At 51.0% G+C, this 27,526-nt stretch overlaps 2 protein-coding genes and 1 long non-coding RNA gene across 3 annotated transcripts in view; 1 reads left to right on the top strand and 2 right to left on the bottom strand.

The window, feature by feature from the left end:
• Positions 1 to 4,111, top strand: part of HK1 (hexokinase 1) — a 70,660-nt gene extending 66,549 nt beyond the window's left edge. The window contains exons 17-18 of the mRNA XM_040242205.1: positions 1,418 to 1,651; positions 3,226 to 4,111. Of these exons, the coding sequence (XP_040098139.1) occupies positions 1,418 to 1,651; positions 3,226 to 3,370 (379 nt within the window). The 3' untranslated portion in view covers positions 3,371 to 4,111. The remainder of the gene's footprint in view (positions 1 to 1,417; positions 1,652 to 3,225) is intronic.
• Positions 4,112 to 5,428: 1,317 nt separating this feature from the next.
• On the bottom strand, positions 5,429 to 17,091 carry TACR2 (tachykinin receptor 2). The gene is made up of 5 exons (XM_040242206.1): positions 16,215 to 17,091; positions 14,461 to 14,655; positions 10,621 to 10,774; positions 9,774 to 9,970; positions 5,429 to 6,506 (listed from the first exon to the last, which is right to left on the bottom strand). The coding sequence occupies exons 1-5, from the start codon at positions 16,604 to 16,606 to the stop codon at positions 6,290 to 6,292; spliced, it is 1,155 nt and encodes a 384-aa protein (XP_040098140.1). The 5' UTR covers positions 16,607 to 17,091; the 3' UTR covers positions 5,429 to 6,289.
• Positions 17,092 to 18,637: 1,546 nt separating this feature from the next.
• Positions 18,638 to 27,239, bottom strand: LOC120865188. Its single transcript, XR_005721328.1, has 3 exons — positions 27,191 to 27,239; positions 25,145 to 25,217; positions 18,638 to 19,403 (listed from the first exon to the last, which is right to left on the bottom strand). It is a non-coding gene; the product is annotated as an uncharacterized LOC120865188 (long non-coding RNA).
• Positions 27,240 to 27,526: the final 287 nt, after the last annotated feature.

Genomic DNA, 27,526 nt, shown 5'->3' with positions numbered 1-27,526 from the left:
CTCATCAACAATATTTTCTGTTTTTATTTCTTTTAATAAGAGCCATCCTGATGGGTGTGAAGTGCTGGGGAAGGTCTTTTCAAGTGTCATATCAAAGGGAGAAATAATAAAGAGAAAATTGCAAATTTTGGCTGCATGGTTTCTGTAAGTTAAAAACAGTATCAATCATCAAGCTTAAAAGAAACAACAGCAAACCAAAGAAAATATTTGCATTCTATATGATAAGATACAGAGCATGGCATGGTGGGTGAGAGCTTTGGTAGTTCTGGCCCTGAGACCTGCTCTACGTCACTGGCTGTGAGCTCTGGGTGAGTTACTCAATCTCTTCCAGCCTCAATTGCCACATCTTTAAAATGGGAACAGTCAAATGTGGATCAGTTGGCTGTTAGGAAGAGGAATGAAGTAATGTATGTAAATACCTGTCACATAGTGGGTCCTCAAAGAAGGCTCACTGCTCTTGTCACTGTTTTCATCATCACTGTTTCATTGTCAACTCTTTCAATTTCATGAGGAGACAAATATCCCAGGAGACCAAGAGTCAACTTTCAGAAAGGCACTTGCCTTCTGGGTCAAAAGCCCTCCGACCCAGAAATGTATCCTAAAGGAAAAATCTGAGTTGCACACAAAGACTTATAAACAGGAATGTCATCAGAGTGTTACTTTATAGTAGCAAAAAATTTCAAGTTAAATTTCTCTAAATAAATTATGGTCATTCCCAGAATGGAATACTATGGCAGCCTTTTTCAATCCTGGTCTTGGATAAGGAGATAGGAACTCCCTCAGATATATGAAGAAAAAAACAAGAAAGAAAACCATATATAAAGGGCAAGCCCACAATATTATTAATCAACTATGTGAAAGTGAAAGCCACTCAGTCATGTCTGACCCTTTGTGACCCCATGGACTGTCCAGTCCATGGAATTCTCCAGGCCAGAATGCTGGAGTGGGCAGCCTTTCCCTTCACCAGGGGATCTTCCCAATCCAGGGATTGAACCCAGGTTTCCTGCATTGTGGGTGGATTCTTTACCAGCTGAGCCACAAGGGAAGCCCATTAATCAACTATACTCCAGTATAAAATAAAAAGTTAAACATAAATAAACGACAAACCTATTTACATACAGAACAAACGCAGTTTAATGATATTCAAGAAAACTAGATTGGAAGGTAATATATTTAAACCTTAATAGTGTTTTCCCCAGTGTTGGGATTGTAGAGTTTTAATTTTTCTAGAGTTGCCAGTTTTTCTACAATTTAACTTGTAATACTTGGAGGGTCATTTTAAAAATATATATTATTTTGAAGGGAAGAGAAAACCCCATGACCCTTTTCGCGGATAAGCTCCGAGATTTGGGGATGCCCCCTGCTGCTCTCCAGCGGGTTCCCTTTCATCCCGCCTCCTGACTTTCATCCCCCACAGCGACCGATTAGCGCTGCTGCAGGTCCGGGCCATCCTCCAGCAGCTGGGCCTGAACAGCACATGCGACGACAGTATCCTCGTGAAGACCGTGTGTGGGGTGGTGTCCAAGAGGGCGGCGCAGCTGTGTGGCGCAGGCATGGCTGCTGTGGTGGATAAGATCCGCGAAAACAGGGGGCTGGACCGCCTCAACGTGACTGTGGGCGTGGACGGGACGCTCTACAAGCTTCACCCGCAGTGAGTGGGGCTTCCATTGCGGGTGGGCGCGTGGGCGAGGCCCCTTTTGGTTCCGGGACCCCAGAATGTGATTTCCCGCCCCCCAGTAAAATTCCTCACCGGGAACACAGCCGGCCTGCAGGCTGTGCTGTCGGGGCGGGGCTCATTTGGCACGAGGAAGGGGGCGCAGGGCGGAGAAGGGGCTTCACTTGGCCAGTTCACCCTGTGGTCCTGACATTTCCTGCTTGCTGCTCCTCCCGGGCCCCTTGTATCCTGGGCGGGGAGCAGGAAAGCAGGGTGGGCGCGGGCTTACCCATCAGCCGGTGGAGAAGCTGTTTTTTAGAAGCCGGAAGAGGGAGTGAAGGAAAGGGAGAGGCCCCACTGTCTTGTTGATCTGCTACATCAGTCTGTCAAAAGCCTTGGAAGGCAGGAGCAATCGTGGCCCTGGGCTTTGGAGCACGGAGGCGGGCAGGATCAACCTCCTTTAGGCCCGGTGTCCCACATCCCATGCTGGAGGAGAAGGGGTGGGCCCCTCTGCTCTTTGACCCGCCGCAGGTCTCAAAGCTGGGCTCTTACGAATGGAGCGACCTTATTATTGTCAAAACAGAGGTACTTTGGCCAGTCGAGAGGGGGCTACTAATAATTACACTGGGACCGTTCCCAAGTAAACCAGCCATGTCACCCTGCTTTCAAGCAGGCATACCCGACTCATTGTGGACGGTACCTGCTTACCTCACGGCCGTGGCTTGGGATGGAATAGGCTGTCTGGCTGCATCCCCAGCTGTTTCTTCCTCCTTGTCACTGTGTTTAGAGCTAGTCTTTGGAGCCCAACATGGACAGGCTTGGATTTAATCCTGACAGCACCCTTTAGAAGCTGTGCTCAATTGCTTCATCTCTGTCAAGTCTCCTCTTTGCGGGATAATAACCATTGGCAGACTGGACATTACGTATATCACGTGTGGGACACCTAGGAGATACTCAGCAGAGGGCAAGCAGTATTACCTCTAGGAGCCCCACTGCCCTGAGCATTCTCAGCCTGGCCCTATCTCATTTGCAGCACAAAATGCAAGAACCCAGAGTTGCTTCTCATTTAGAGATTATGCTTCATTGGGGTGGAAAGGAAGGCTCCCTCTCAGCTTCAGGTGCTGATGGGCTGGGGTCTCAGAGGGCTGCAGGCTAGGGATGGGTGACGTTTGTTTCCATGAAGCCTGCTGAGCTGAACAGCTGACCCGGCCTGGCGCACCTCAGTGGTCCACGCCCAGGTCTCGACACCCCCTTCTTGGATTTCGGTCCTCTCGGATCCTCAGGCTCTGAGGACAGGAGCTGTCTGGGTGTGTTACTCATGCCATTGCCCTCAGAAGCTGTCCAGAGGAGCTCATTTTGGATTCTCCGCCGTGCCTCCCTGCTGCAAATTGTAACTAGGTTGGCAGTAAACCTGCTTTCCTCCCAGCCATTCTCAATAAGTCTCCGTTGCTTCAGAGCAGCCCCACCCCTCTCACTTCCCTCCTTCCCTTTGGCTGCTTCAGCATCTTCAGGTGGGTCCCGCATCTCTTCTATTCCTCTACCAACCCATCCCTATCTTTTGTCTTTTTCAGCTTCTCCAGAATCATGCACCAAACCGTGAAGGAACTGTCACCAAAGTGTAATGTGTCCTTCCTCTTATCTGAAGACGGCAGCGGCAAGGGAGCCGCCCTCATCACAGCAGTGGGCGTTCGGCTCCGGCAAGAAATGAGCAGCTAAGAGTCCTGACCCCCAGCCTGCTGCCCTTCCAGCACTTCTCTCTTCAAGCAGCGACCCCTTATTTTGCCCAGCGAGCTGTGCTGGGAGATGCCGGCGCCAGAACCCGCCTGCACCACCGCAGGGAGGAAACCAGAAGCCCACTAACGGCGCGTAACGTAGGGTACAAAATAGAGTGTGTGCTGTTGATAATCTCCCTGCCCTCCAGGTCCCTCCTCACCTGCCCTACCACTCTGCATGATTTGATTTCAACCCGGTCGTATGTTCCCCACATGTGAAGTTTAGTGGCGTCCATTTCTAATTTATGCATTCGTCCAACAGTTATTTATTGGCCCAAGATGAAAAGTCACACCATCTGATAGGCCTTAAGGGCCTCCGCTGCCCGTCCCTGGGGACCCATCCCCCATGTGCAATGTATTATCACCAGCAGACACTGCCGGGACTTCTCCTCCCATGGGTGCAGTGGCCGCCGCTTCCTCCCGGCCCCGCACCCACTGCTGTCTGGTGTCCCATCTGGGCATGGCAATGCCACTGAATTATGTGTCCGTGGAACTGGTCATAGCCACATTGTGACAGTCTTGCTTTCTGTCTGTCTTGGGAAGGGGAGGTGGGCAGTCCTGCGGGAAAGTGTCTTGTCTCCATTCAGGTAAAAGGAACCAATCAAGAAACAGTACGCTCATTGAAATTACCCATCGCTTTTGTGAGCCATGTTGTATGACCTAGTAAACTTTGTACCAATTCAAAGACCCGAGTGATGCTTAATGACTGGGGAGTGGGGAGGATATTGGGGAGTGTGGCAGAAACCAAACCCTGGGGGGTTTGTGGCCTTCTGGGTCGGGGGCAGAGGTTGAAATGAAGGCTGTGTTTTGGCTCAAGGACTTCTGTGCTCTCCCCGTGTCTTCTGGCACCTGCCCTCCAGGCTCCCTGCTGCAGCCCCAGGGGCCTGCCTTGGGGAGGGATTCCTGCACCCCCACCTCGACCTCTTTCAGAAGATAAAGGCTTTTGTCTTCCAATAGCCTGCCTTCCTCACCTGTAGCTGGAAGAAAGTAGACGCTTGGCTTGCAGGGGCTGTTTGGGTTTCTCGAGAGGACGGGGCAACACTGGCCCCCGCCACTCCCGCTGTTCCCGAGCAGGTCCTGCCTTCATCATCCTGTCCGCCAACTCCAGGCCAACAGATGAAGAGACCCCCTGCCCTGAGTAGGTGAAGCCTTGCAGCAGCCCTGGGTAGCAGGGTTGTGGTGCTCTCCCCCTGCGGCCCCCCCTCACACACACCCCCTTTGAAAACTAACCCCTTCTATGGGAAACTGGCCCTTGTCCAGCCCTCCCATCCCTGTCCCACCTCAGCCTGGAGGGTGCTCTTCCACTCTGTGGCTGCCATTTTGGGTTCCTCCCCCCAGGCTGGTCAGCAGACCCCACATTAGCCCACATTCTGGTGCCCTGACTGCAGTGCCACGTGAGTCTCCCTGGCCGTGGGCACACCTCTGCGTGGTCTTCCCCAGGACCGACTGCATGTTCACTTGGTTTGGTGAGACCAGGGTCCCTTTATTGGCACTGCCAGTGCCTACCGCACAGTGATTTTATGCAGAACACAGGTAACATTAAACTCTAGGCGTGTGTTTACAGCATTATGTGCTTCTTCTGGAAGGGCCCGAGGCAGGAAGGGTGAGTCAGCAGGCAGAGTGGGGTGTGGACCCGGCTGGGCCTGGAGCTTTCTAGGGGATGGGACGGCTGGTGTTCTCTGCCTGCCAGCCTCTTGAGCAGAAGTAAGGGTGACGGCTGTGTTGCTGACTTGCAGAGGCATTCATGTCAGACGGCTGCCATGGTAGTAATGAAAGTCACGGCTGCTGTTTATCAGGGCTTCCCAGTGACTCAGTGGTAAAGAATCTGCCTGTCAATGCAGGAGACACAGGTTTGATCCCTGGGGAAGATCCCCTGGAGGAAAACACGGCACCCCACTCCAGTATTCTTGCCTGGAGAATCCCATGGACAGGAGCCTGGTGGGCTACAGTCCGTGGGGTCACAAAGAGTTGGACATGACATAGTGACTGAGCACACACACTGTTTATGAAGCACTTAACATGTATTGGGCTTGCTGAGGTATAGGCATCCCTCCCATCATCCTCAGCCTCCCTGCTAAGTAGCTCTGCGACTGAAAGAGGAAGGCAATGTGAAGGTCACTGTCTTGAGACCACCCAGCTGAGGCTCCTTTTGACCCTTAACCACCATCTCCCCTGGGGTGGATCTGGGTTCTTAGATGCTAAAGCAGAGAAGCCCTGGATTGGCTCACAGGTTAGGGGCTTTGCAAAATTAAGAAGCTTCTTTCCTTGTGTCTTTATCCTGATAATAAATCAGTGTCATGGTTGAGTGCCCACGGGTGTGTTTTGTTTGGTTCGTACAACATTTGTAAAAATGTGAGCCAAATTTAACAATTCTGGAAGTTTCATAAATTTGGATTTCTGGCTTCTCTTGAAAGATGTAGAGGATCAGTCACATGGCACCATTTGCCCAGAGCTGATCAGCTACTGTCCCCTTTGGATTCCTAGGCCCTCCAGTTTGCCACAGTCCCCTATTGGCCCAACATTGGAAGCCAGTTATCTTTTATCAATATATCTACAATTTTTCTTTTATACTAGGTTCAATTTACTCATTATGTTGTATGCCCCAGGAAGGCATTCAACCTTGCAACTCCTGGATTAGATAAGTGTTAGCTCACCCTGTCTTCTTTGAATTATTGGATCCCCTGAAGAACTGTCTGAAGGGCTAGCAGGGAGAGGTAGTACCCACTCCAGAGTTCCTGGCCCTGTCTCGTCTTCCCATTGATGTACTGAAGGGTGAGGCATGGACCAAACTTTCAGATGTGGTCCTTTCGACTGGCTACTTCTCAAGGGTGCGGAGCCTCTCCCTGCAGCCAGGCACTAGGCTTCAGGGTTCAGTAGACACTCCAGCCTGGGGGCTTTCAGCCTGCCCGTTGACAGCCTCAGAGGGGGCCACATCCCCAGACATGAAAAAAATCTCTTTAGTGTGACACCTGTTGACCCTCGTGGAGAGGGATGGAGTGTGGGTCAGCTCCATCTTGTCCTCCTCAGTTGGCGTGACCCAGGGACAGCAACGGAAAGCAAGCCGGAATCCAGAGCGAAACCTGAGGGGTGGAGGGTCATCTTGAGAAATGGAGTGAGGCCAAGTTATGGGAACTGCCCTGTGGCTGCCCCACCTCCAGGAGCCGATCTCCCGTCCAGAGGAAAGTTGCTTCAGAAATTCACTCATAAGAGCTCAGGGTCTCTGGAGGACTTACCTGGTGGTTGAGAATCCTGCCGATGCAGGGGACGAGGATTCAATCCCTGGTCCAGGAACTAAGACCTCACATGCCCGTGCAGCTAAGCCCGTGCAGCTAAGCCCGTGAGCACAACTACTGAATCCCGAGTCCCCTAGAGCCTGTGCTCCACAGCAAAAACCCCAGGGCAGCCAAAAATAAAGAGTTTTTTAAAAAGACCTCAGAGACATGTTCTTTAGTGGGTTGGGGTTTTGGAAACAGCCAGAAGTAATCTGGAGCCAAGTCCAAGTTTGAAGTGGGTGATTCAGCTGGACAAGACCATTTGTTATTACAAACATACAAAAACAAACCAAGTACAATTATAACACAACAGATTTTCTTGTTTGATTTGTTAATTGGCTTCTAAAGGAGTATGCAAAGAGGAATCTTAAGAAACTGGGGGTTTGGCAGCGTTGGCTGGAATAAGGATACTCTCCAAGGGGACTGCTTTGAAAGGAAATATCCACATGGAACGACCAAGTTTGGGGACATTTGCTTAAGATTAAGTGAGCTCTCCCCATGGCAGCACAGAGGGTCCCCACGGAAATGAGAGATCAGAGGAAGGAGAGAGTGAGTGGAAGAAAAGAGACAGAGCCGGCAGGAGGTAGACACTGTCCTGTCAGGAGCAGAAATAGATGAGGTCCTGTGTGGTGCAGAGAGGCAGATAACTGAGTGGTCTGTTCCCAGGAGACGCAAGCTTCTGTGCTGCAGAAGCGCGGACCTGACGTTGGTTCCTCCCCTGTAGCTCTAGAGAGTCCACAGTGCAGCGCAATAAATGCCTTTACTATGGGAGCTTCATGACCACTGTCCCTTATACCTACACTCAGCATGTCCCAACCTGAGCTCCCTATCCTCTTCCTCCCATACCCCTGACAGTCCTCCTCATCTCAGCTCCTGATAACTGACCACCCGAGAACCTGGAGTCATCCTTGACTTCCTCTCCATCAAATTCTGTTGACTCTACCTTAGCAATCTCCAGATTCTGACCACTTCTCATGCATCTAAACCCACCATCTCTTGCCTGGTGGGATTACTGCAACTGCCTAATCCTCTCCCCGCTTCTCCCCCTTACCTTGGGTGTTCCCTCTGCCTGGAACTCTTATCCAGACAGCTACCAGGGCCCACTCAGTCCTCAAATCTGCTCAAAAGGCCCCTCAGTAAGGCCTACCCTGACCATCCTGTAAAACTGCAACCTTTATGCCCATTACTTCCCCCATTACTTCCTGTCCTCCCTTACCCAGTTCTTTTTTTTATAGGATTTATCACCTAATACACACTGTGACTCACTGACTCATTAGCTTTGCTTATTGTCTATCTCCACCTGCTCCCCCTAGAAGGTCAGCTTCCTGAGGAAAGGGATCACTGGTTTTGTTCACCAGCATATCCCAAAGGGCCTGGAACAGAGCTGGCACACAAAGCCACTGGAGATTATTTTCTAGAGAAAAGAAGATTGCACCAGAAGGAACAGTCCTACTGCAGAGCTGGTGTCTTCAAATCCTGAACGATCAGAGGTTGTTTCAGGAACTCATAGAGCCCTGGGGTGTTGACTCCCATGGACTATGTCATTGGGTACCAGTGCATAGACACAGAAGGCTGGGGGCCCTCCCTGCTGTGACAGTCCCTGTCTCTAAGTTCTCACTTCTACAACTGCATGGGAGAAAAATGTGTGATGTGGGAATGAGATTACAGACCTTGGAAACACATGGAATTCTTGTTGTATGAGTTTAGGAGAGTCTTCCTTTCTGAGACTCAGTTTCTTTATCTGTAAAATGAGGATAACACCTCCATCCCATTACATGGGTAGCCCTGGTGGCTCAGATGGTAAAGAATCTGCCCACAATGCAGCAGAGGCAGGTTTCTCCCTGGAGAAGGGAATGGCAACCCACTCCAGTATTCCTGCCTGGAGAATTCCATGGACAGAGGAGCCTGGTGGGCTACAGTCCATGGGGTATACTTGCCTGTCAGGAGACAGTGGAGGGTTCTGACGCCTATTAAACATTCAAAAGATAAAAGTCAGTCTCTCACTTCCTTCTGGCCTGTCCCAGGTGGTTAGGATGTCTGAGCAACAAAGGCTCTATTGGCCTTATGAATGGCCTGGATATCTGTGCAGAGAGGTGATGAAAGAGGCCCAGGGTCCATGTCACGCACATCACTGCCTTGTTAAGGCCAGGACTCAGTGTTCACCTCTCACCGACTCTCACCCGGCCGCACCGTCCTGAGGCTGAGTGGCCTGCTCTACAAGGACTCCTGGGCACTGGGGCTCCCGCGGGGCCCAGCATCTCCCACCTGTGCGTATGCTCCAGAGCACATGCCAGTCCTCAGTGAGACTCCGCTTCTCTCGAGGTACGGAGCAGCAGGGAGTGAGAACTGGGCTCCTTCCTCCCTGGCAGTCTCTGCCAAGGTGATTTCACGCCCCTGAAAGCCCCTCCTGTGATCTTCCAGGGAGCAACCCCTTTCCCCTCCAGCCGCGGCCCCAGCCCTCAGGCTGAGTGCTTCATTCACTGCGGCTGGCACTGTCCTCGCCCACAGACAGTCCTCAGTGCCTCCTCAATGTAGAAAGCTCTTAAAAACATCAGTACCTCCCTCCTTTTGGTTTTTTTTTTTTTCTGTCTTTATTGAATTTCTTACAATATTGCTTCTTTATGTTTTGTTTTCGTTTTTTTTTTTGGCTGATTGGCACGTGTGATCTTAGCTCCCCAACCAGGGATCAAACCCACACCCCCTGCGTTGGCAGGCAAAGTCTTAACCACTGGACCACTAGGGAAGTAGCCAAGTCCCTCCCTCCTTTACCTGGCTCCTTCCTTCCTCCCTCTCTGGCTGTCCTTCTGCCTCTCTGCCCCTCCCTCCATCTCTCTGTCCCTCCCTTCTCTCTTCTTCTTGTCCCAGGTGCAGCCCCCAGAGGAAAGAGCAGGAGCAGGCGGTCGTGAAAGCTATGGGCTGGGCACTGGGCAGAGCTTTGGGGAGGGGGCGGGGGCTCAAGCAAGGATTATGCTGGGGGATCCCTGTGAGGATGGCAATGCCATGGGGGTGGGTGAAGCTGTGCAGGGGGGTCCGGATGGAGCCAGGCTGAGGAGAGGGGCTGGGGTGAGGGCTCACCTGTGGTTGAGGCAGCAGTAGATGATGGGATTGTACATGGTGGAGCTCATGGCCAGCCAGAAGAGCGCCAGGTACACCTGCTGGATGAACTTGTGGCAGTAGATGTCCTCCTGGAAGGTGCCCAGGATGAAGTAGAGGTGGTAGGGCAGCCAGCAGATGGCAAACGTCACCACCACCAGCACCATGGTCTTCACGAACTGAGCCAGGAGACACTCTGGTCACTCCGCAGCCCGGATGCCCCAAGACCCACCAGTCTTCCTGAGGGTGAGGGTGGGGCACCCCTCATGCCAGCCTGAGAAGCCCTCAATAATCAGGTCCCCTCTGCGTCCACAGCCTCAGTCCCCCAGAACACCTGCTACCCAGGCAGTCCTGGGCCCTCTACCTGAGGCCTTTTGCTCAGGCTGGTCTCTAGGTTCACACTGCTGTCTTTCCTTCTTAGTCCTCATTCCTCAAAGGGCAGTTCAATGCCACCTTCTGTAAAAGGCGTCCTGGATCATTCTTTGAGCAAAGCAGCTCCCCTTCCTGGAGAGTGGATGAGCTCTCGCTCCTAACCCCATCCTTGGGGAGAGACCCTGCCAGCTATGGGTCCGCAAGACCCCACTCGCTGCAATCTGTGTCTGTCACAACCCAAAGACCAAAGGCAAGTCGGCCGGCCTGGGGAAGCAGGAATGAAGGCTCTGGCCAGAAACTTGGGACAAACGCAAGGTATAGGCGGAGTCTACCCTCCGAAGCGCCCTTTCGCGAGTGGGCCCAGAATGGCCGATGCCGAGGCGTGACCAAACTTCCGGCCCCGCCCTGACCCCGCCCCCTCCGCCCTGACCCCGCCCCCTCCGGCCCCGGAGTTCACCTTCTTCTTGGCCTGCAGGTGGCGCAAGTTGGCACCATGAGCCTGGTGCCTCGGGACAGAGCGTCTCCAGAGCGTGAGTCCGATGACACTGTAGGCGACGAACATCACCACGAGAGGCAGGAAGTAAATGAGGGCGATCACTACGAGATGGTACCTGGAGGGAGAGTCAAGGGCCTGGGCACCTGGCGACTGCCAGGGCTCAGTCCCCAGGACCTTGCGGTGCCCCTGAGTTTTCCTGACAGGCCACCCCGGGGCCACCTCCCAAGACCTTGGTTTAATTTTTTTTTTTTTTTTTTTTTAAGGCAAACCGACTAGCATATGTGCCCAGTGAGGGCTTCCCCTGCCGCAAAAGGGACACGAGTGTAAGCTCTGAGTCCTTCCAAGTGGCAGACAAGTTATCAAACGAGGAAATAAATAGGAATGAAAAAGTTAACCAATACATTTGTTTAAAATTTATAATGACATTAAGCACAAGTGAAAGTGGCTCAGTCGTGTCCGACTCTTTGCGACCCCATGGACTGTCCATGGAATTCTCTAGGCCAGAATACTGGAGTGGGTAGCCTTTCCCGTCTCCAGGGGATCTTCCCAACTCAGGAATCGAACTGGGGTCTCCTGCATTGCAGGCAGATTCTTCACCAGCTGAGCTATCAGGGAAGCCCCATTAAGCACAAAGGAGGAAGTAAAATTACGTATCCCACCCCCACCACTATTAACGATTTGGAATATTTTCTTCCAGAATCATGCATTATATGTGTGTATACACACATGTATTAGATAGATTATGATTATCGTCTATATCTGCATCTGTCTGTCTAAATAGATTTCCTGGAGTTGATATGTTTCTATCCTGCACCAGCATGCCTACCAGGGAATGGGGCAGTGAGGACGGGCCACACTGTTCAAGCTATCGGATCACCTCTTCCTGACTGTGAGCATTGTTGGGAACACGGCTCACATCAGCAGACACACTTTCTGCTGTGAGCAAGTGGCCTGGAACACCACTGATGGTGCTCATCCAGTCCCCATGGCGGATACCCAGGGCTGTGCTGAGGCCCTTTAATTTCCTTTGGGGTAAAGGACATTCATGCTGCCCCTTCTGGTTTCTGAGTGATGCTGCAGTCATGATCCAACAAGACCCAGGCAGGAGCATTTGGTGAGTGGACCCAAGACCCCTGGCCCTGTCATGTGACCTTCTTCTAGGAAAACTGAGGCATTCCCAAGCCACTTCTCTCCTCCACGTGTGCCAGCCTTTCTGGGCCCCTTTCAAGAGGGGCTGCCACCTGGAGGGAGGAGAGCAGATGGGTTCTTCCCTAAATACCTTCCCTAAAACCTGAGTTTAGAATTCAACTTTCTAATTACAAAATGTCTGGCACCTCCTAGACACCCTGATCCCCATCTATCCTACTGTGGAGCAGGTAAGGAGACGAGGAGCAGCGAGTGCCAGGCCCCTGTCACCTTTGACTGTGAGGTCACAGCTAGACCTTGAGGATCCGCTGAGCCATCTGCCTCAGTGTCCAGATCGAGGAACCGAGGCTCAGAGAGGCACAGGAAGTCTGTGTCACATGAAACAGCTCTACAGACTTAACACCTAAATGATTTCCCTTTCGCTGAGAATCAGCCCTGTGGAGTCAGAAGACCTGGGTTCTTGTCCAGCCTCTAATTTAAAGCGTGACCTTGGGCAATCAGATCTCTCCTTCAGTCTCAGTTTCCCCGTTTGTAAAACATGGAGATGATCTCCACCATGCTTCCCGAGTGTGAGTGATGCCCCTTTGTTGCCTCATTCTTTTTTGGGTCGGTGCAGGATGGGGATTCACTCTGGGCTAAGTTCCCACCAGAAGGGAGAGCCAGGGAGCTCTGGGGACCATCTTCTAGGGCCCGCCATTATCAGGAATGGCTTCTCCCACAGCTGAGACTGCCTTTTTTTTTTTTTGCATTTTGATTTTGCAAGTGTATGTTCATTTCCCTGGAGAGGGGATCTGTCATTTTATCAGATTCACACACACAGAATGTGAGCCTGTAAGGATGGAGCCCCCAGTCTAAACCTCAGAAGCTCCCTAACCCAAGAAGGAATAATAAATTCTCACACACAAGAAACCAAGCTTTGGCCCCAATCCTCTCAGAATTCGAAGTATCACCAAAGTATAGCCTCCTAGCCCACCTCTGCCCTCTTGCTTTCTGCCGCCGTCTGAATCAGGGTCACAAATCACCAACCCCAGAAAACTGGGGTACCCTGGTACTGGTTGGTACCCTGAGTTACTACTCCGAGCCTCCAGGAGAAAAGCTCCATGTTAAGGTGGAGAAACATCGCCTCCCAGTGGCCAGTCTCGAAATGTTCTGCTCCCATCCCTTCCCGGAGCCAGGAAGAGGGGCGTGTCCCTACATGGACACCGCCCACCGAGCATTGAATCCTGAGAACGTGGGGGTACAGGGTGAGGCCAAAGACCCGTGGTAGGGCCTGCCCTCGAAACACAGCAGTCCCCAGGAACAGGCTGCTCAGAGGAATGGCGCCTTCTGGCCAGTGCCTGGGACTGGAGGAGAAGTAGGGGCCGGCGCTGGGAGAGGGCTGTCACGGGGGCGGGGAGGGGCCTGAATTATCGGCGAGGGGCCTGAATTATCGGCGAGATCTGGCGGTTCTGGGCTTAGAGCGTGTACAGCCTTCTGCTTGCGGCAGCCAGGCTTTTCTTGGACGAAGTCTGACGGGTTTGTTTTCGTTTGTTCCCGTTTAAACGACCACATACTGGGCACAGGTTCCGCTGCAGGCTCGGTACTACGTGCCTGACAACAACCCCTGAGCAAGGGTCTCTTGCGAATCTCCTTTAGAGAGAAAGAGCCAAAGGCTCAGAGAGGTTAAGTGACTCAAAGGATCCTTGAGCCAGCAGGGGACAGAGCAGGATTCCAACCAAATACTGTCCCCAGAACCTCAACTGATTCTTTATCCTCTATTTTGAATTTCCAAGGTGCTTGGGGGTGACAAAGCCACATGAGAACTAGGCAAACTGAGGCCCAGAAAAGGAAAGGACTTATCCAGGGTCACACAGCAGCTGCACCGAGTCTGAGTTCTGCTTTCTGCCCCCATCCCCTAGCCCATGGTGCCTGCCTCAACTCAAGGCTGTCTCCAGGCTCCTCCTGAAAACATCCCAGACTCCATCATCCGCTCTTTCTTTCTGCTTCAGTACCCTGATATGCCCCTTATTTAAGCAAGAGTGTTGAGGAGACTGGGCTCTGAAGCAGGATTGCCTGGATTTAAATCCTTGATTTACCACTTAATAGCTGTGTGGTCCTAAGCCCTTAATTTTTTTAGTGCTTTGGTTTCCTCATCTGAGAAATGGAAATAATAATAATACATACTCATACTGTTATGAGAATTAAATGAGTTCATGTATGTAAAGTGCTTAGACTGGACCTGACATTCACTAAGAGTCACTTTTAGTTGATCCTGTGCTCACATTGGAGAAGGCGATGGCACCCCACTCCAGTACGCTTGCCTGGAAAATCCCATGGACGGAGGAGCCTACCTACAGTCCATGGGGTCGCCAAGAATCGGACACGACTGAGCGACTTCCCTTTCACTTTTCACTTTCATGCACTGGAGAAGGAAATGGCAACCCGCTCCAGTATTCTTGCCTGGAGAATCCCAGGGACAGAGGAGCCTGGTGGACTGCCGTCTAAAGGACACGACTGAAGCGACTTAGCAGCAGCAGTGCTCACATTATCCCCAGTTCACTCACAGATACCTGTGCACTCACGCTTACACACTGCGCATGTGTACACCATGAATGTGCACGCACGCACACACAGGCGCATGCACACGCACCACGTTCCCTCACCCCCAGGCCTTACAGAAGGAGCATCTTGCCACCGCTGTCTTCAGGCCAGGCCACCACGCACTTGGTGGCGCCCTCGTCCATGGTGATGGTAGAGTAGAAGCACTGGGGGAAGGCGAGGGCCAGGGCCACCAGCCAGATGCCAGCAATGACCGCTCTGGTGCCAGGAGCTGAGAGCCGGGGCTGGAAGGGGTGGACGATGGCCATGTACCTGTGAGCAGAGGGCGGTGTGAGTCGTGGGTGCACTCCCAGCAGACCAGCCTGCACCTCCTCTTCCCCGTCCAGGCCCACACTCTCCAGCCTATTCCCCGCACCCCGCTGGTGACCTGCAGAGAGCTGCCGGGCTGGGGACTGTCTTGTCGACACATGGCACACTAGCACCCTAAACCTCTGTCCACCTCATCACCTCCTTCTGAGTGTGGACATGCTCTCAGAAGGCCACAAGAGGGCAGTGTGGCCACGCCAGCAGTCCATCTGGGGCATTGTCCTACGCCTCCGCCCTGCCGAGTTCCTCTGCAGCACAGCCTCTCTTCTGTTCAGAAAGTCTAACAGCCGGAGGGTCTTCTGCACAAAGCCCAGAGCAGTTGCCCACCAGCTGTCTGCCGTGGAGGAAGTGCTCTACATATGAAGAAATGACCTTCGTCCTAGATGACCCCCCCGAGCCTCCCTCCCTGGGATTAATCTGAACCTTCAGACATGGCCAGGACAAGACAAAGCTCAAATCCCACCCTTTCGCTGATCCTGACACGATATCTGATATACTACCTGCCCCCCGCCAAAACACAAACCCTAGCATCTCGAATCCCCTATCCCCTTCCTAATATTTTCCCATAGCCCTCATGACCTCAAAATACAATGTATAATTTATTTAGTCTTGTGTTTCTATTTAAATTTTCACCAGGGCAGGCATCTTTATCTGTTTTTACCTGAATGTGCAGAACAGTATCTGTACATAGTGGGCACTGAACGTAAGAAGGAATAAAGAAATGAATGGACGAGTCTCCATTATTACCATCCTGACCTGAGCCACCATCTTCCCTCCTGAGTTACTAGTCAACTGCCTCCTGCCTGTCTGGACTCCTGGCTTCCACCCTGCCCTCTACAGTCCATACTACCCACCCCCCAACCTGAGCTTTAAGGCGGAAGTTCCATGAGACCATGCTTTTCCCACTGGTGTATATTCCCCAGTGCTTGAAACAGTGCCTCAGATACTTACTGAGTGAATGAAAAAGTCTTAGGTGACTCAGATCTGCCGACTGATCACTCCTCCAACCTCCTGCCCCCCAACCCCTCCAGAGGCTTGGTCTGCAGCCCCGGAGATACAGCACCTGGGAGGTAATTGGCCCCATCATAATTATGTGGTGACTGCATGCAGTGTTTAATTTTCCCCTCACATCATCTATCTAGGAATAGGAAACAAAATAAGCAATTTCCTTGTAAAAGAAAGAAACCAAAACTAAAATCAACTCCAGAGAAGAACACTCCAGAAGGTCCCTAAAACACTGTTCTTCCCCTGTAGCCTTGAACAGCCATCTAGGGCAAAGTTTTTTCTCGTGTCTAACCTTATCCGTTCTCGTCTCAGTTCCACAGTCCTCTGTGAAACTATTCCAGATGCAGTTTAGGATCATGAACAGGTTAGGAGGCAATTAATTCCCTGGGTTCTACACTTAACTTGCTGTGTGACTGTGGGCGTGGTATCAGCCCTGTCTGAAGCCAACACAGTGAACCGGCTCCCCCCAACTGCCCCACTACCTCGCTGCCCCTTCTTGCCTGTCAGCAGCAATGGCAGTCATGGAGTAGATACTGACGAACATGGCTGTGATGGGGAAGAGGTTCTGGAAGTAGCAGAAGGCACGGCCAAAGTACCAGATGTTGTGGCTGGCGTAGACGAAGTTGAAGGCAGCGTTGAAGGCAGCCATGCAGAGGTCGGCCAGGGCCAGGTTGACGATGAAGTAGTTGGTGACTGTGCGCATCCTCTGATGGGCCAGAATGATCCAGATGACTGTGGCATTACCCATCACAGCCACCAGCACCAGGGCCAGGTAGGCTGCGGTCCACAGTGCCAGCTGCCAGCCGGGCATGGAGAAGGCTGTGATGCCCGTGGCGTTGCTGTCAAGGCCAGACGAGATGTTGATATCGGTCATCACGACACAGGCCCCCATGGCCGCCTCTGAGTCTGGGACAAAGGGTAAGGCTCCTTGGCTCCCTCCAGGCCCTCGTGCCCCGTGGGAGCACACAAATCCTCTCTGAGTGTGGGGAACAGGAGGAGTGGGTGCCGAGCCAGGCGTGCCCAGGGAGCCGGGGGTCACTCCCAAGTCTCAAAACGAGATGAGTTAGGCTGCGCAGACAGCCGGGTCCAGAGCCCTAGGCACTTCAGATTCCCATGTCCTGGCCAGCCTTCTCCAACGTCACGTGGATATCTAGAATCCAAGACGTGGTCTCAGAGTAAGAGGCATCCTTCTAAATCATCAGCCTGCGTCTTCACTGCAGAAATGGAAAAACAGATTACAAGTGGGGACCAGCCCAGGTCATGTAGTAAGCTGGAGATAAACTCGAACCCAGGTCCCTCCTAATGTGGTTCAGGAGACATTAGGGATCAGATGTGCGCAAAGCAGCTGTCTGGATCCCGCAGGTCAGTTGTGCAGCAGGCTGTCTCTCCAGGCGCTGGGGTGCAGGCGGGGAGGCCGTCCCGCTACTCTCCGGGTGGGGCCGTGCAGTGCAGGGCGGGCGAGGGCCTTGGCAGAGGTGCTGTCTTCTCACGAGCTGGGGCTTTGCCTCCGCCCTTTGTCCCACCTCCTGCGTGGATGGCCAGGCTTCATCTCTTGAGGAAAGATTTAGGACTGGCTGCTGAGGCAGGGAGAGACCCAGGGAAAGTTGAGGGGGTGGCAGGGGTGGGGCCTGGCATGGAGGGCACAGTCCTCAGTAGGGTGTTTACATTCAGCGGGGCCGGAGCTACATCTAGAATGTGACTAGGGGCACGGGCTTGGGAGCCTTGGGGACTCCAGGCAAGGACTCCTAAACCTTTCCGAACTTCAGTTTCCCCATCTGAAAAAAAATAGGAACCATACAGTGTGCAACTCACAGTGTATTGGTGAGTTTTAAATGAGATAGTGTATATTAAGTCTGCTTAGCACAGGAGCTGACACATAAAAGGCGTGACAAGGAGTCGCAGCCCTGTGGGAGGCCCCCGGGCCTGCTCAGGGCTCTGTGACCAAGATGGAACGCAAAGCATGTCCAACACGTTCTCGGGTGATGTTAATGCTGCTGGCCCAGGGACCTCACTTTGAGAACCACTGTCTTAGGACAAGGACAGGGCTCACCGCCTCTCCTGTGAGCTCCAGAAAACCCTGAGGGGCGGCCCGCAGACTCCACTCTTGCGCACTGACTGTGTGATGTGTCGGGCACTGCCTGAAGCTGCTGTCTGAGTGACTGTATGTGTGTGTGACTGGCATGTGTAAGCGCATGCACATTTGTGCACCTGTGCACACCCGTCGGGGTGTAGACCATCAAGACCCGCAGCCTCAGAAGGGCAGGGCATGTCCCTCCTTAACGCTTGGAGGGTTCCCAGTCACCAGCATGGGCAGCCCTGCTGTGCCAAGAGTGTGCTGTCTCCTTGGACTCCAGCCAGCTTCCGGGGACCCCTACTCTTCCCATGGGTGTGTATACTGTAGGACCCTGGGCCTCCTGCCCTCCCAGAGTCAGCTTAGGACACAATGGCTCCCACCCCGGCCAGGCCATGGGGCAGAGGGAGGCCTGTTCCCTGTCTGGATTGGGCCACCATCCTCTGTTTGGACAACTGCCTTTTGCTGAACGACCTCTGCCTCTGATGTCTTTTGGCGGGAGAGCCGCAGACACTCCAGTTCGGGGCTTGTTTGTCTTATGCTCCACTGAGCAGGGTTTTGGAGGCAGAATGTGTAGAAATAAGGATGTAAGCTGGGGCAACCTACTCTGTTGGCGGTTCTGCCTCCTCCTTCAGGCTGTCAGAATTTGTTGAGTTTCAGGTACAAGCAGAGTGCAAGGATAGGACACCGAAGCGTGTGTCACCCATCAGAGAAGCCCCAAACAGTACCCGTTTCTCCTCCTCGCCAGCATCCCACCACCTCGTGTTTACGTGAGGATTATGTTTTGGAGCTGTTAAATCTAAGAGTTTTATTTCCCCCTTAAATCATGTGCTCTTGTAGCTTTCTAACTATGTACTGGTGGCCTCGTAGAAGGAGAGGGTGGGGGCCACCCTGGACAGAGGGGCGCGCAGAGCTGGCCTGTGGAGTCCATCACTAAACAATGGCCATGAAAGCCGGTTTTTCTCAAGACAGGAAAACATTCTGAATTCCTTTAGCTCCTCTGCACAAGTCCAGACTCCAGTTTGGTCTTTGAGGATTTGTATGGGAAGTTTCCTCCACCAGGAAGTGGAGGAGATTGCTGCCCATCGGTTCTGTTTGGATGGGCTGAGCAGCAGCACAGGTTGGGTACCCCGGGAGGCTACTCTGGTTCCGACTTTAGAGTGCAGGATGTTTATTAAGGAGCACATGGGATCAACCCCTGGGGAAGGGAGGGGAGAGAAGCAGGTGTGGGCAAAGGGGGTGGCTGAGCAGTGATGGTGAGACAGTGGCCTTGGACAGCCCCAGGTTGGATCACTCTGAGCTAGAAGGATCCATTAGAGTTACCCTCATGGTTTGTGCTATTGTGGTTTTGAAGCTGGAGTCCTGAAGACTAGAATGGGAGAGGAATTGTACTTCAGGGAGTTTGGGGGAGACAGTGGGAGCTGCTGCAGGGGTAAGGGATGGGAGAAAGAAGGGGGTTCCAGGAAGTGCTGTGGCCCAGGTGCCCCTCAACAGTATCCCAGAGATGCCTTTGGCAGTTGCCCGACCATGTCTATGGCTGGGCTTGGACCACCTGGTCACGGCTTCAACGGGTGACATGCGGCTGCAGGTCATCTGGCCACCACGAAGTTCACCTGGGCTGGGCAAGACGAGGACGAGGACAGCACAGTGAGCTGTTTATTTGGGTGCATGAATCCCATTTGAAAAATCAGCCTTCATTCCGAAACTATGCCCTTCTTGCTTTGAGGGTTAAAATATCCCTTTTTTTCAGGAAATAATGGTGATGGCAGATGGTAGTTGCCTCCCGGGTTTTTCGTTTCCTTTTACGTTTCTTACTCAGTGGAATACCTTGCTGATGAGCTGTATGGTTCCCTCAATTAGGTGTTTTGATATTTTATTGGTCCATGAAATTCAAAGACACAGGAGCCCTGATCTAGTTCCTCATTTGGAGAAGAGAGGGGGAGCCCCTGAGAGGAGTAGGCTGGCCTCAGGTCCTCTGGCCTGTGAAGGGGGCTGCTTCCTGATGGCTTCCCTCGTCCTGCACAGTCTGCACTGGCTTGCCTGCCTCCACTCTCACGAAGCCACTTCTTGGTCACCTCCTTGTCACACAGGTGGGGAGCTCCTCAGGGCCTGGGCTGTGTCTAGTTTATATCTTTTGTCCAGGAGAGCAGTGAGCATATCACAGGTACCCTCTCAATGTGGGCTGAAGGAAAATGATGAATCAAATTAAAAATGACTCGGGGTGAGGGATGGTAAATTGCATATTCATCTATTTGTCTATCTATCTATAATACTGCAGCTTAGTGGCTCAGTTGTGTCTGACTCTGCGACCCCATGGCCTGTAGCCTGCCAGGCTCCTCTGTCCACGGAATTTTCCAGGTAAGAATACTGGAGTGGGTTCCCATTCCTTCTTCAGGGGATTTTCCCAACTCAGGGATCAAACCTGAATCTCCCACATTGCAGGCAGATTCTTTACCATCTGAGCCACCATGAAAGCATCTATCTATAATAGGTAGATACATGTCTAATAGAGAGAGAGATACTTGATAGATAGATAGATGTGAAAACCTTAAACTAATGGGATTGGCAGTGATGGGATTATAGGGAACTTTGAGTGGGCAGGGCAGTGTAAAACCTGGCACATTGGCACACAGTAGGTGCTCAATAAATCTCAGATGAATACATGAATAACAAATAATGAATAAAGTTTAGAACATCACTTGGTCAGGGGTGATGGGAGTGGCATTCTTATTTTCACAGAATCTAAAGCTTAAACTAAAAAAACATGTCTGTGTAGGTCAGGCAGAGCTTTTGGAGGATGCTGAGTGTTTCCACAGCATCTTAGGATTTATTCCTCACAGTTTACCCTGCCTTGTCCACAAACCAGAGGGTCCCAAGATGGCCCCTTTAGAAGATAACTCTGGGCCCTCCACCCCCTGGCCTGAGCATCAGTGGCCCAGAATCTGGGACTTCAGCTGGGAAAGGGAGAGTTGCAGTCTGCCAAGAGCACGCGCTGCAGCTGACACCTTTTTTAAACACTGTGAGTGTGATGGGGCGGTGCCTCCCCCTAAAAGCCTGAAGTTTATCTAGCCAGAGAAGAGAGGCCGTGAGTGTTTACATCTGCTGTGGTGCTGGTGTACACAGAGCTCAGAAACTCTTAACACCAAACGGGTTCATTTCCCAACATCAGGCTTCTGCAAAATCTGCCCATCTATGGCAGGCCTCGGAGGAAGTGGGCGAGGCTTGCCTAGGAGGGAGTTGCTAGTTAGATGACTGGAGTCATCCCGGAGGCAGCCTGGGTGTTGCAGACAGAGGGGACTTGGTGTCTGCCCTGGTACTGGCAATTGTGCTGTCGAGTGGGGAACGAATGAGGAAAGGGGGCTGACAGAGGGTCAGGGTTTCTGCTGAAAGGTCTGAGTCCTGGGCCCTGCAGGGGCTCTCAACTGGACTGGGAGTGGAGAGACTCCCTGCGATCGTCTCGGGGTTAGGAGAAAGCATCATCTCTCTACCTTCATGAAGCTTCCAGCCGAGATGGAGAGCCAAATCCTGGAAGAGCAGAGAGAACTTACCACCCCTTGTATTATCTGTCCCTCTCCACTCCATCCTCTGCCACAGTGATCTCTTAAAAACACAAATCTGACCACGCACTTCCTGCTTAATCCCCATTGCTCTCTGGGTTGAGAAAAATAGCCTGATTCCTTTACCGCTAATTCTTTCTCAGGACCACTTGCCCCTTGCTTCTTTTAGCAATAGAACCTCCCCTGTTGTTACCTATTGTCACCTGGCTTCCCAGCTAATGGATTGTATTTCCAAGCCTCCCTTCCAAGCCAGATGTGATCACATGATTAAGATCTGGCCAATAGGATGTGACAGAAGCGATTTATATGTGTATACAGACAACTTCAAAGTCTCATCTGTTTTTTTTTTTTTAACAAACAGCTTTTTTTTTTTAAATTCTAATTAATCAACTAATTAATTTTTGGTTGTCCTGGGCCTTCATTGCTGCGTACAGGCTTTCTCTAGTTATGGCGAGTGGAGGCCACTCTAGTTGGGGTGTGTGGGATTCTCACTGCGGTGGCTTCTCTTGTTGCCGAGCACAGGCTCTAGGTGGGTGGGCTTCAACGGTTGTGGCCCACAGGCCAGTGGTTGTGGCCCACGGGCTTGGTTACTCCACGGCATGTGGAATCTTCCTGAACCAGTGATTGAACCTGTGTCCCCTGCACTAGCAAGCAGATTCTCATCCATAGCACCACCAGGTAAGTCCTCATCTTTTTTTTCTAATTTATTTTTTATTGAGATATAGTTGAGTTACCATGTTGTGCTAATTACTGCTGTACAGCAAAGTGACTCATTATACATATATGAATGTTCTTCTTATTTTTATGTTCTGGTTTATCACAGGATATTGAATTTAATTCCCTGTGCTATACAATTAGACTTCTCTCATTTATCCATTCTATATATACTAGTTTGCATCTGCTAATCCCAAACTCCCAGTCCAGCCCTCTCCCACCCGTCTCTGCCTTGGCAACCACTGGTCTTCTCTCTACGTCCCTGATTCTATTTCTGTTTCACATATAGGTTCATCTGTGCCGTATTTTAGGTTCTACTGATAAGTGATGTCATATGGTATTTGTCTGTCTTCCTTACTTCACTTAGTATGAGCCTCTCTAGGTCCATCCGTATTGCTGCAAATGGCATTATTTCCTTCCTTTTTTATGGCTGAGTAGTATTCCATTGTATATTGTACAACGTCTTTATCCATTCATTTGTTGATGGACATTTAGGCTGTTTTTATGTCTTGGCTATTGCGAATAGTGCTGCTATGAACGTAGGAATGCATGTATCTTTTTGAATTATAGTTTTGTCTGGATATATGCCCAGGACTAGGATTGCTGGATAATATGGTAGTTCAATTTTTAGTTTTCTAAATAGAATCTCTATACTATTTTCCATAGTGACTGCACTCATTTACATTCCCACCAGCAGTTTAGGAGGGTTCCATTTTCTCCATACTCTCCCCAGGATTTGTTATTTGTAGACTTTTTGATGATGGCCATTCTGAAGGTCTCATCTTTAGAGAAGGAGTTGGCTGCTTTCCATTTCCACTCCCCTCTTCCTACTGGGTGGGAAATGGTAACAACGGGAGCTGACATTTTGATTCCAGAGAGGGCAGCCCTGTGTTATGGCTGGCAAAACCCAGGGTTGTTGCATGAAAAAGAAAACAAAGCAAAACAAACTTCTCTCTTATTTAAGGCATTGCATGTTAGGCTCTGTTACAGCACTGAGCCCTTCATGATACACTATCCTTCAATAATTTCCCTGATGATTCCACAGGTCGACTATCTTTGTTCTATACTCCAGTAGCATGTCTGTGCTTTCCTTCTTGTTAATACCCTGACCCATGCTCAGAAATTCACGAGGCCAGGAATCCTGTCTGTCTTGATTATGGTCATATCTTCCTTTCCCCCCATTATGATTGACACACTGTGTACGCTAGATGCTATTTGTTGGTTAAATAAGATGAATGATTGGGCAAACAAATGAATATATTGAAACAGCTTGGGTGTAATGGTGGAAAACTTTTTGCTATAAGCAATAGTGACTTAAACAAATGGGGGCTTATTTTCTCACATAACCAGAAGTCAGGAGGTCAGTGACTCCACGCTATACAGTGCAACAGTTTCAAAGTTCTTTAGGAATTTTTTTTTTTTCTTGACCTTTGCCTCTTGGCTGTTAGATGGCTGCAACAGCTCCAAGTAGCAGTTTCTTACATGACAGCGTTCCCATTCCAGGAAGGGAGCAGGAAGGAAAAGAATTCCCCTTCTAGGCATTTCTCCTTTGTTAGGGAGGGAACTCTTTTTTCAGCACCCTCTGAGCAGATGTCCCTTATATCACATGACTGGAACAAGGTCACATGACCACCCTTAGCTACATGGGCAGTTGGGAGAGGAAATGTTTTCCTTTTTTAAGACCCAGCTGTGTTTTGGTACCGTGGGGCTCGCTGAGGCTGGTAGGAAGAAGCCAGTTCTAAGAGCCCATGCCTTTCCTTAGCCAAATGGTCCTTCCATTTGGGAAGTCCCAGGGACCACAGGGTACCATTATGTGGTCACACGTAAGAGCATCATGCTCTGTGCTTAATGCTTGCTGGAGAACGTCACTTTCTGCCTCTTGAAATTCTTTCCTTGACACTGACCTTCCCAGGAGGCTGAGCTCTGCCAACAAGCTTACCTGTTCCCGTAAAATCCATTGACTGTCATCTCTGTGGCCACAGCAGTAACTGTCCACCCACCATTTGCCCATGTGCCTGGGGACTGAACCAGTGAAATAACCTCTTTGTGCCCCCTCCTCCTTGTTTGTCAAATGGGGGTAGTTATCTCATAGGATTAAATTAGTTAATACATGCAAAGTGTACCTGGTGCACAGGGCTAAGTAAGAGTTTGCAGTTGTCATTTCATTATATCCTCATTTCATACATGAGATTATATGCTCTGCTGCTGCTGCTGCTGCTGCTAAGTCACGTCGGTCGTGTCCAACTCTGTGTGACCCCATAGACGGCAGCCCACCAGGCTCCCCCACCCCTAGGATTCTCCAGGCAAGAACACTGGAGTGGGTTGCCATTCCTTCTCCGATGCATGAAAGTGAAAAGTGAAAGTGAAGTCGCTCAGTCGTGTCCCACCCTCAGCGACCCCATGGACTGCAGCCCACCAGGCTCCTCCGTCCATGGGATTTTCCAGGCAAGAGTACTGGAGTGGGGTGCCATCGCCTTCTCTGGTTAAAGAGCTTGCCCAAGGTCATGCAGCTGGAGGAACCATCAGTCAAGCCTGGTCAGTCTGACTCCAGAGCCCATACCCTTTCTTCTCCGATCACAGGCCTTCTCTGAGATGACAAGTTTCTCCTGAATGTCCCAAGGGTGGGGTGTCTGGCCACAGACACTTTAGGGCCAGGATGGAATGCTACCTCCTTCCAGAAGCCTGCCTGGAGACTTTACTCCTCACTGGCACGTGGCAGCCTTTCTGGAGAACGTGAGAACTGCCACTTGTCTCTTCCTTGGAGGCAGAGGTCAGTCTTGTCCACTGTTGTGATCATCAACACGGATACACTGTTAGTCCTCCAGGAGCACCTCGTCATGGTAAGGACACTGATGCCCAGGTGAGGTGCTCACTGCAGGTCAGACAGCCAGTACTGGCAGAGCCGTGCCTGCAGCTCCCACCAGCAGACTCCCCATTCAGTAGCCCCTGCTCAAGGCTCCTTCCATGAGGTGAGCACTTTGCAAGGACAGCGGCTTATCCCATGGAGACCTTATTCAAGTTGGGCCAAGCATGGGGCTCCCTGGGAGACTAGCCGGAGCACTAAAAGAGATTATCTCTGATCGCTCACCTCCAGCCCCAGTTCCTACCTGGGCCCAGGTCCTGGGTCCATCTCCTGCATGTGTCAACTGACGCCTGAGTGCCTGTAATATACAGATAGTGGCACCAGAGGGCGACATCATTACTTTAATCCTTGTGAGCACAAGGGCTTCAAGCAGCCTCTCAGACTCAGATGAGGAAGATGGTGATGATAACCACGGCCAGGGTTAAGATTTTTTAAGCCAAACCTCTTTGTAATAAGCATGCATCACCTCTAATCAGGAGATCGGTCCTGCGTGCACCCCCTTTCTCCTGCTGTGTTCTGCATCTCAGAAAACGGACCTCATGCCCCCAGTCACCCAAGCCTGAAACCTGGGCACCACAGACAGCAGCTTCTACACTTGCTCCCCACCCAGTATCACTCACTCCTGTCCACTCTACATCCTAAATCTTAACCCATCCACTTCTCTCCATTCCCAGTTTGTTCTCTGCCTCCAATTCCTAGTTCCATCTACAGAGAGCCACAGGCTCTGGCCTCAAGCTTGGTGTAGGTCTGTGGTTCCCAAACTTTGCTGTTCATTAGAACCACCTGGGGAGCTTTGAAAATGCTTGCTGCCACATCACAGCTCAGATGAGTTAAGGCAGGAGGCGGAGGGCATGGTGCCTCCCTGCTGGCTCAGCTGGTAAAGAATCTGCCTACAATGCAGGAGACCCCATTCAATTCCTGGGTCGGGAAGATCCCCTGGAGAAGGGCTGGGCTACCCACTCCAGTATTCCTGGGTTTCCCTGGTGGTTCAGACAGTGAAGAATCTGCCCACGATGCGGGAGACCTGGATTCGATTCCTGGGTTGGGAAGATCCCCTGGAGGAGGGCATGGCAACCCAGAATAAATACTCCAGTATTCTTGCCTGGAGAATCCCCACGGACAGAGGAGCCTGGTGGGCTACAGTCCATGGGGTCACAAAGAGTCGGACAAGACTGAGAGACTTAGCACAGCACGGAGGGCATGGGATGGGAGCCAGGCATCAGTACTTTTTAGAGATCCCTAGGTGGTTCCAGTTTGCAGTCAAGTTTGGGAACCACTCTCCCCTTGTTCTGAGACCCTCTTACACATCCTTTCATTGGGGCAATGTCCACTTAATCTGGCAGGTCTCTCTTCAACATTGCTGCCTCCTGGAAGCCTCCCTGAACACACAGGTCTAAGCAACTGCTCCTTCCCAATGTTGACACTTACCACATTGTGTTGCTATTGCTTTTTCAAATGTCTTTCCCCCACCTTCCCCCACTTACCACCACCTCCTTCCCCACTGAGTGGACACATGCACGCAACTAATCTTCACAACAGTTTTATTAACCTTATGATTCTGAATGTTGCCCAGATTTCTGCCATTTATCTGTTTACAGTGTTTGAAGCACGAAGAAAAGCATTTTCTCTTTAAATGTGGATATAGATACAAAGGGGGCTTCCTAGGTGGCACAGTGGTAAAGAATCCACCTGCCAATGCAGGAAATGTAAGAGACACACAGGTTTGACCCCTGGGTCGGGAAGATATCCTGGAGTAGGAAGTGGCACATAGATGTAAAGATGTCTGTTCTTTGAACTCTTCAAGCCAGTTTTTATCTGTTTTCTATTTGAAATTCCCAAGTTGTGGCTAATAATTACCCAGGGAACTTGAGACTGGGGAAAACACCCTGTATTTAAAACTGATTTGTTATTTCCTTGATTATCTGTTGACATTGCTTCTCTGGTGTCCAGATTCAAGAGCTAAAAATGAAAACTCTAATGTTTGCTTGATGTTTGTGTCTTTTAAGGAAGCTGCTCTCTCTGCTGTAAGACTGTAGTTTTTTCTCTTTTTTTCTGTAGAATTCAGGTATAAATTGACAAATTTATATCAGGTGTCTAAGGGTATTGGTTTTAAATATGATACTCAGTGAGCTCTTTCAGTTTGAAAACAAGTTTTTCTTCACAGGGAAATTTTCTTCTATAAGTTCTTAATTTCTTCTCACATCATGTAAGAATGTAGCAGAACAATTGAGTAAAGAATGACTTGAATAAATAGGTGCTTATTTTCCTTACCCCACAGGGCTCTGGGTAGGCAGCTGCTGACTTGGGTTCTTTTGTTCAAGGAGAAGAGCGCCCCAGCGCGCGGGAGAGACAGAGCTGGCTTTGGCTCTTCTATTTATGTTTATCTCTCCCTGGACCTGTCCTGTGTAAATTGGGCCAGCCAGGAGTGTTGTTTGTTTTACCTGAGGTCCTCACTCTGGTCCTCGGACCTTCTTTTGTTTCATTTTTGCGGGCTTTTCCCTTCCTTGTCTGTAGCCACCACCATTTTGGACTCTTTTTCCCTGTTCTCCCTACCTAACATTCCCCCCTCAAGAGGTGGGAGGCCCAGTTCTTTGGGAATAGGGGCGT

Source organism: Oryx dammah, unplaced genomic scaffold (genome assembly GCF_014754425.2).
Source record: "Oryx dammah isolate SB20612 unplaced genomic scaffold, SCBI_Odam_1.1 HiC_scaffold_6, whole genome shotgun sequence".
NCBI classification, from domain to species: domain Eukaryota; kingdom Metazoa; phylum Chordata; class Mammalia; order Artiodactyla; family Bovidae; genus Oryx; species Oryx dammah.
This window is presented reverse-complemented; position numbering and strand designations above follow the sequence as displayed.

What these genes read in the sequence shown, in the direction of transcription:
- TACR2 (XM_040242206.1), bottom strand. Translation starts at nt 16,606, where the DNA reads ATGGGGGCCTGTGTCGTGATGACCGATATCAACATCTCGTCTGGCCTT. An exon ending in ACTGCCATTGCTGCTGACAG is followed by an intron (nt 14,656 to 16,214) that starts GCAAGAAGGGGC and finishes CTCTGCTCACAG; the next exon opens with GTACATGGCCATCGTCCACC. An exon ending in ACCTGCAGGCCAAGAAGAAG is followed by an intron (nt 9,971 to 10,620) that starts GTGAACTCCGGG and finishes CTCCTGGCTCAG; the next exon opens with TTCGTGAAGACCATGGTGCT.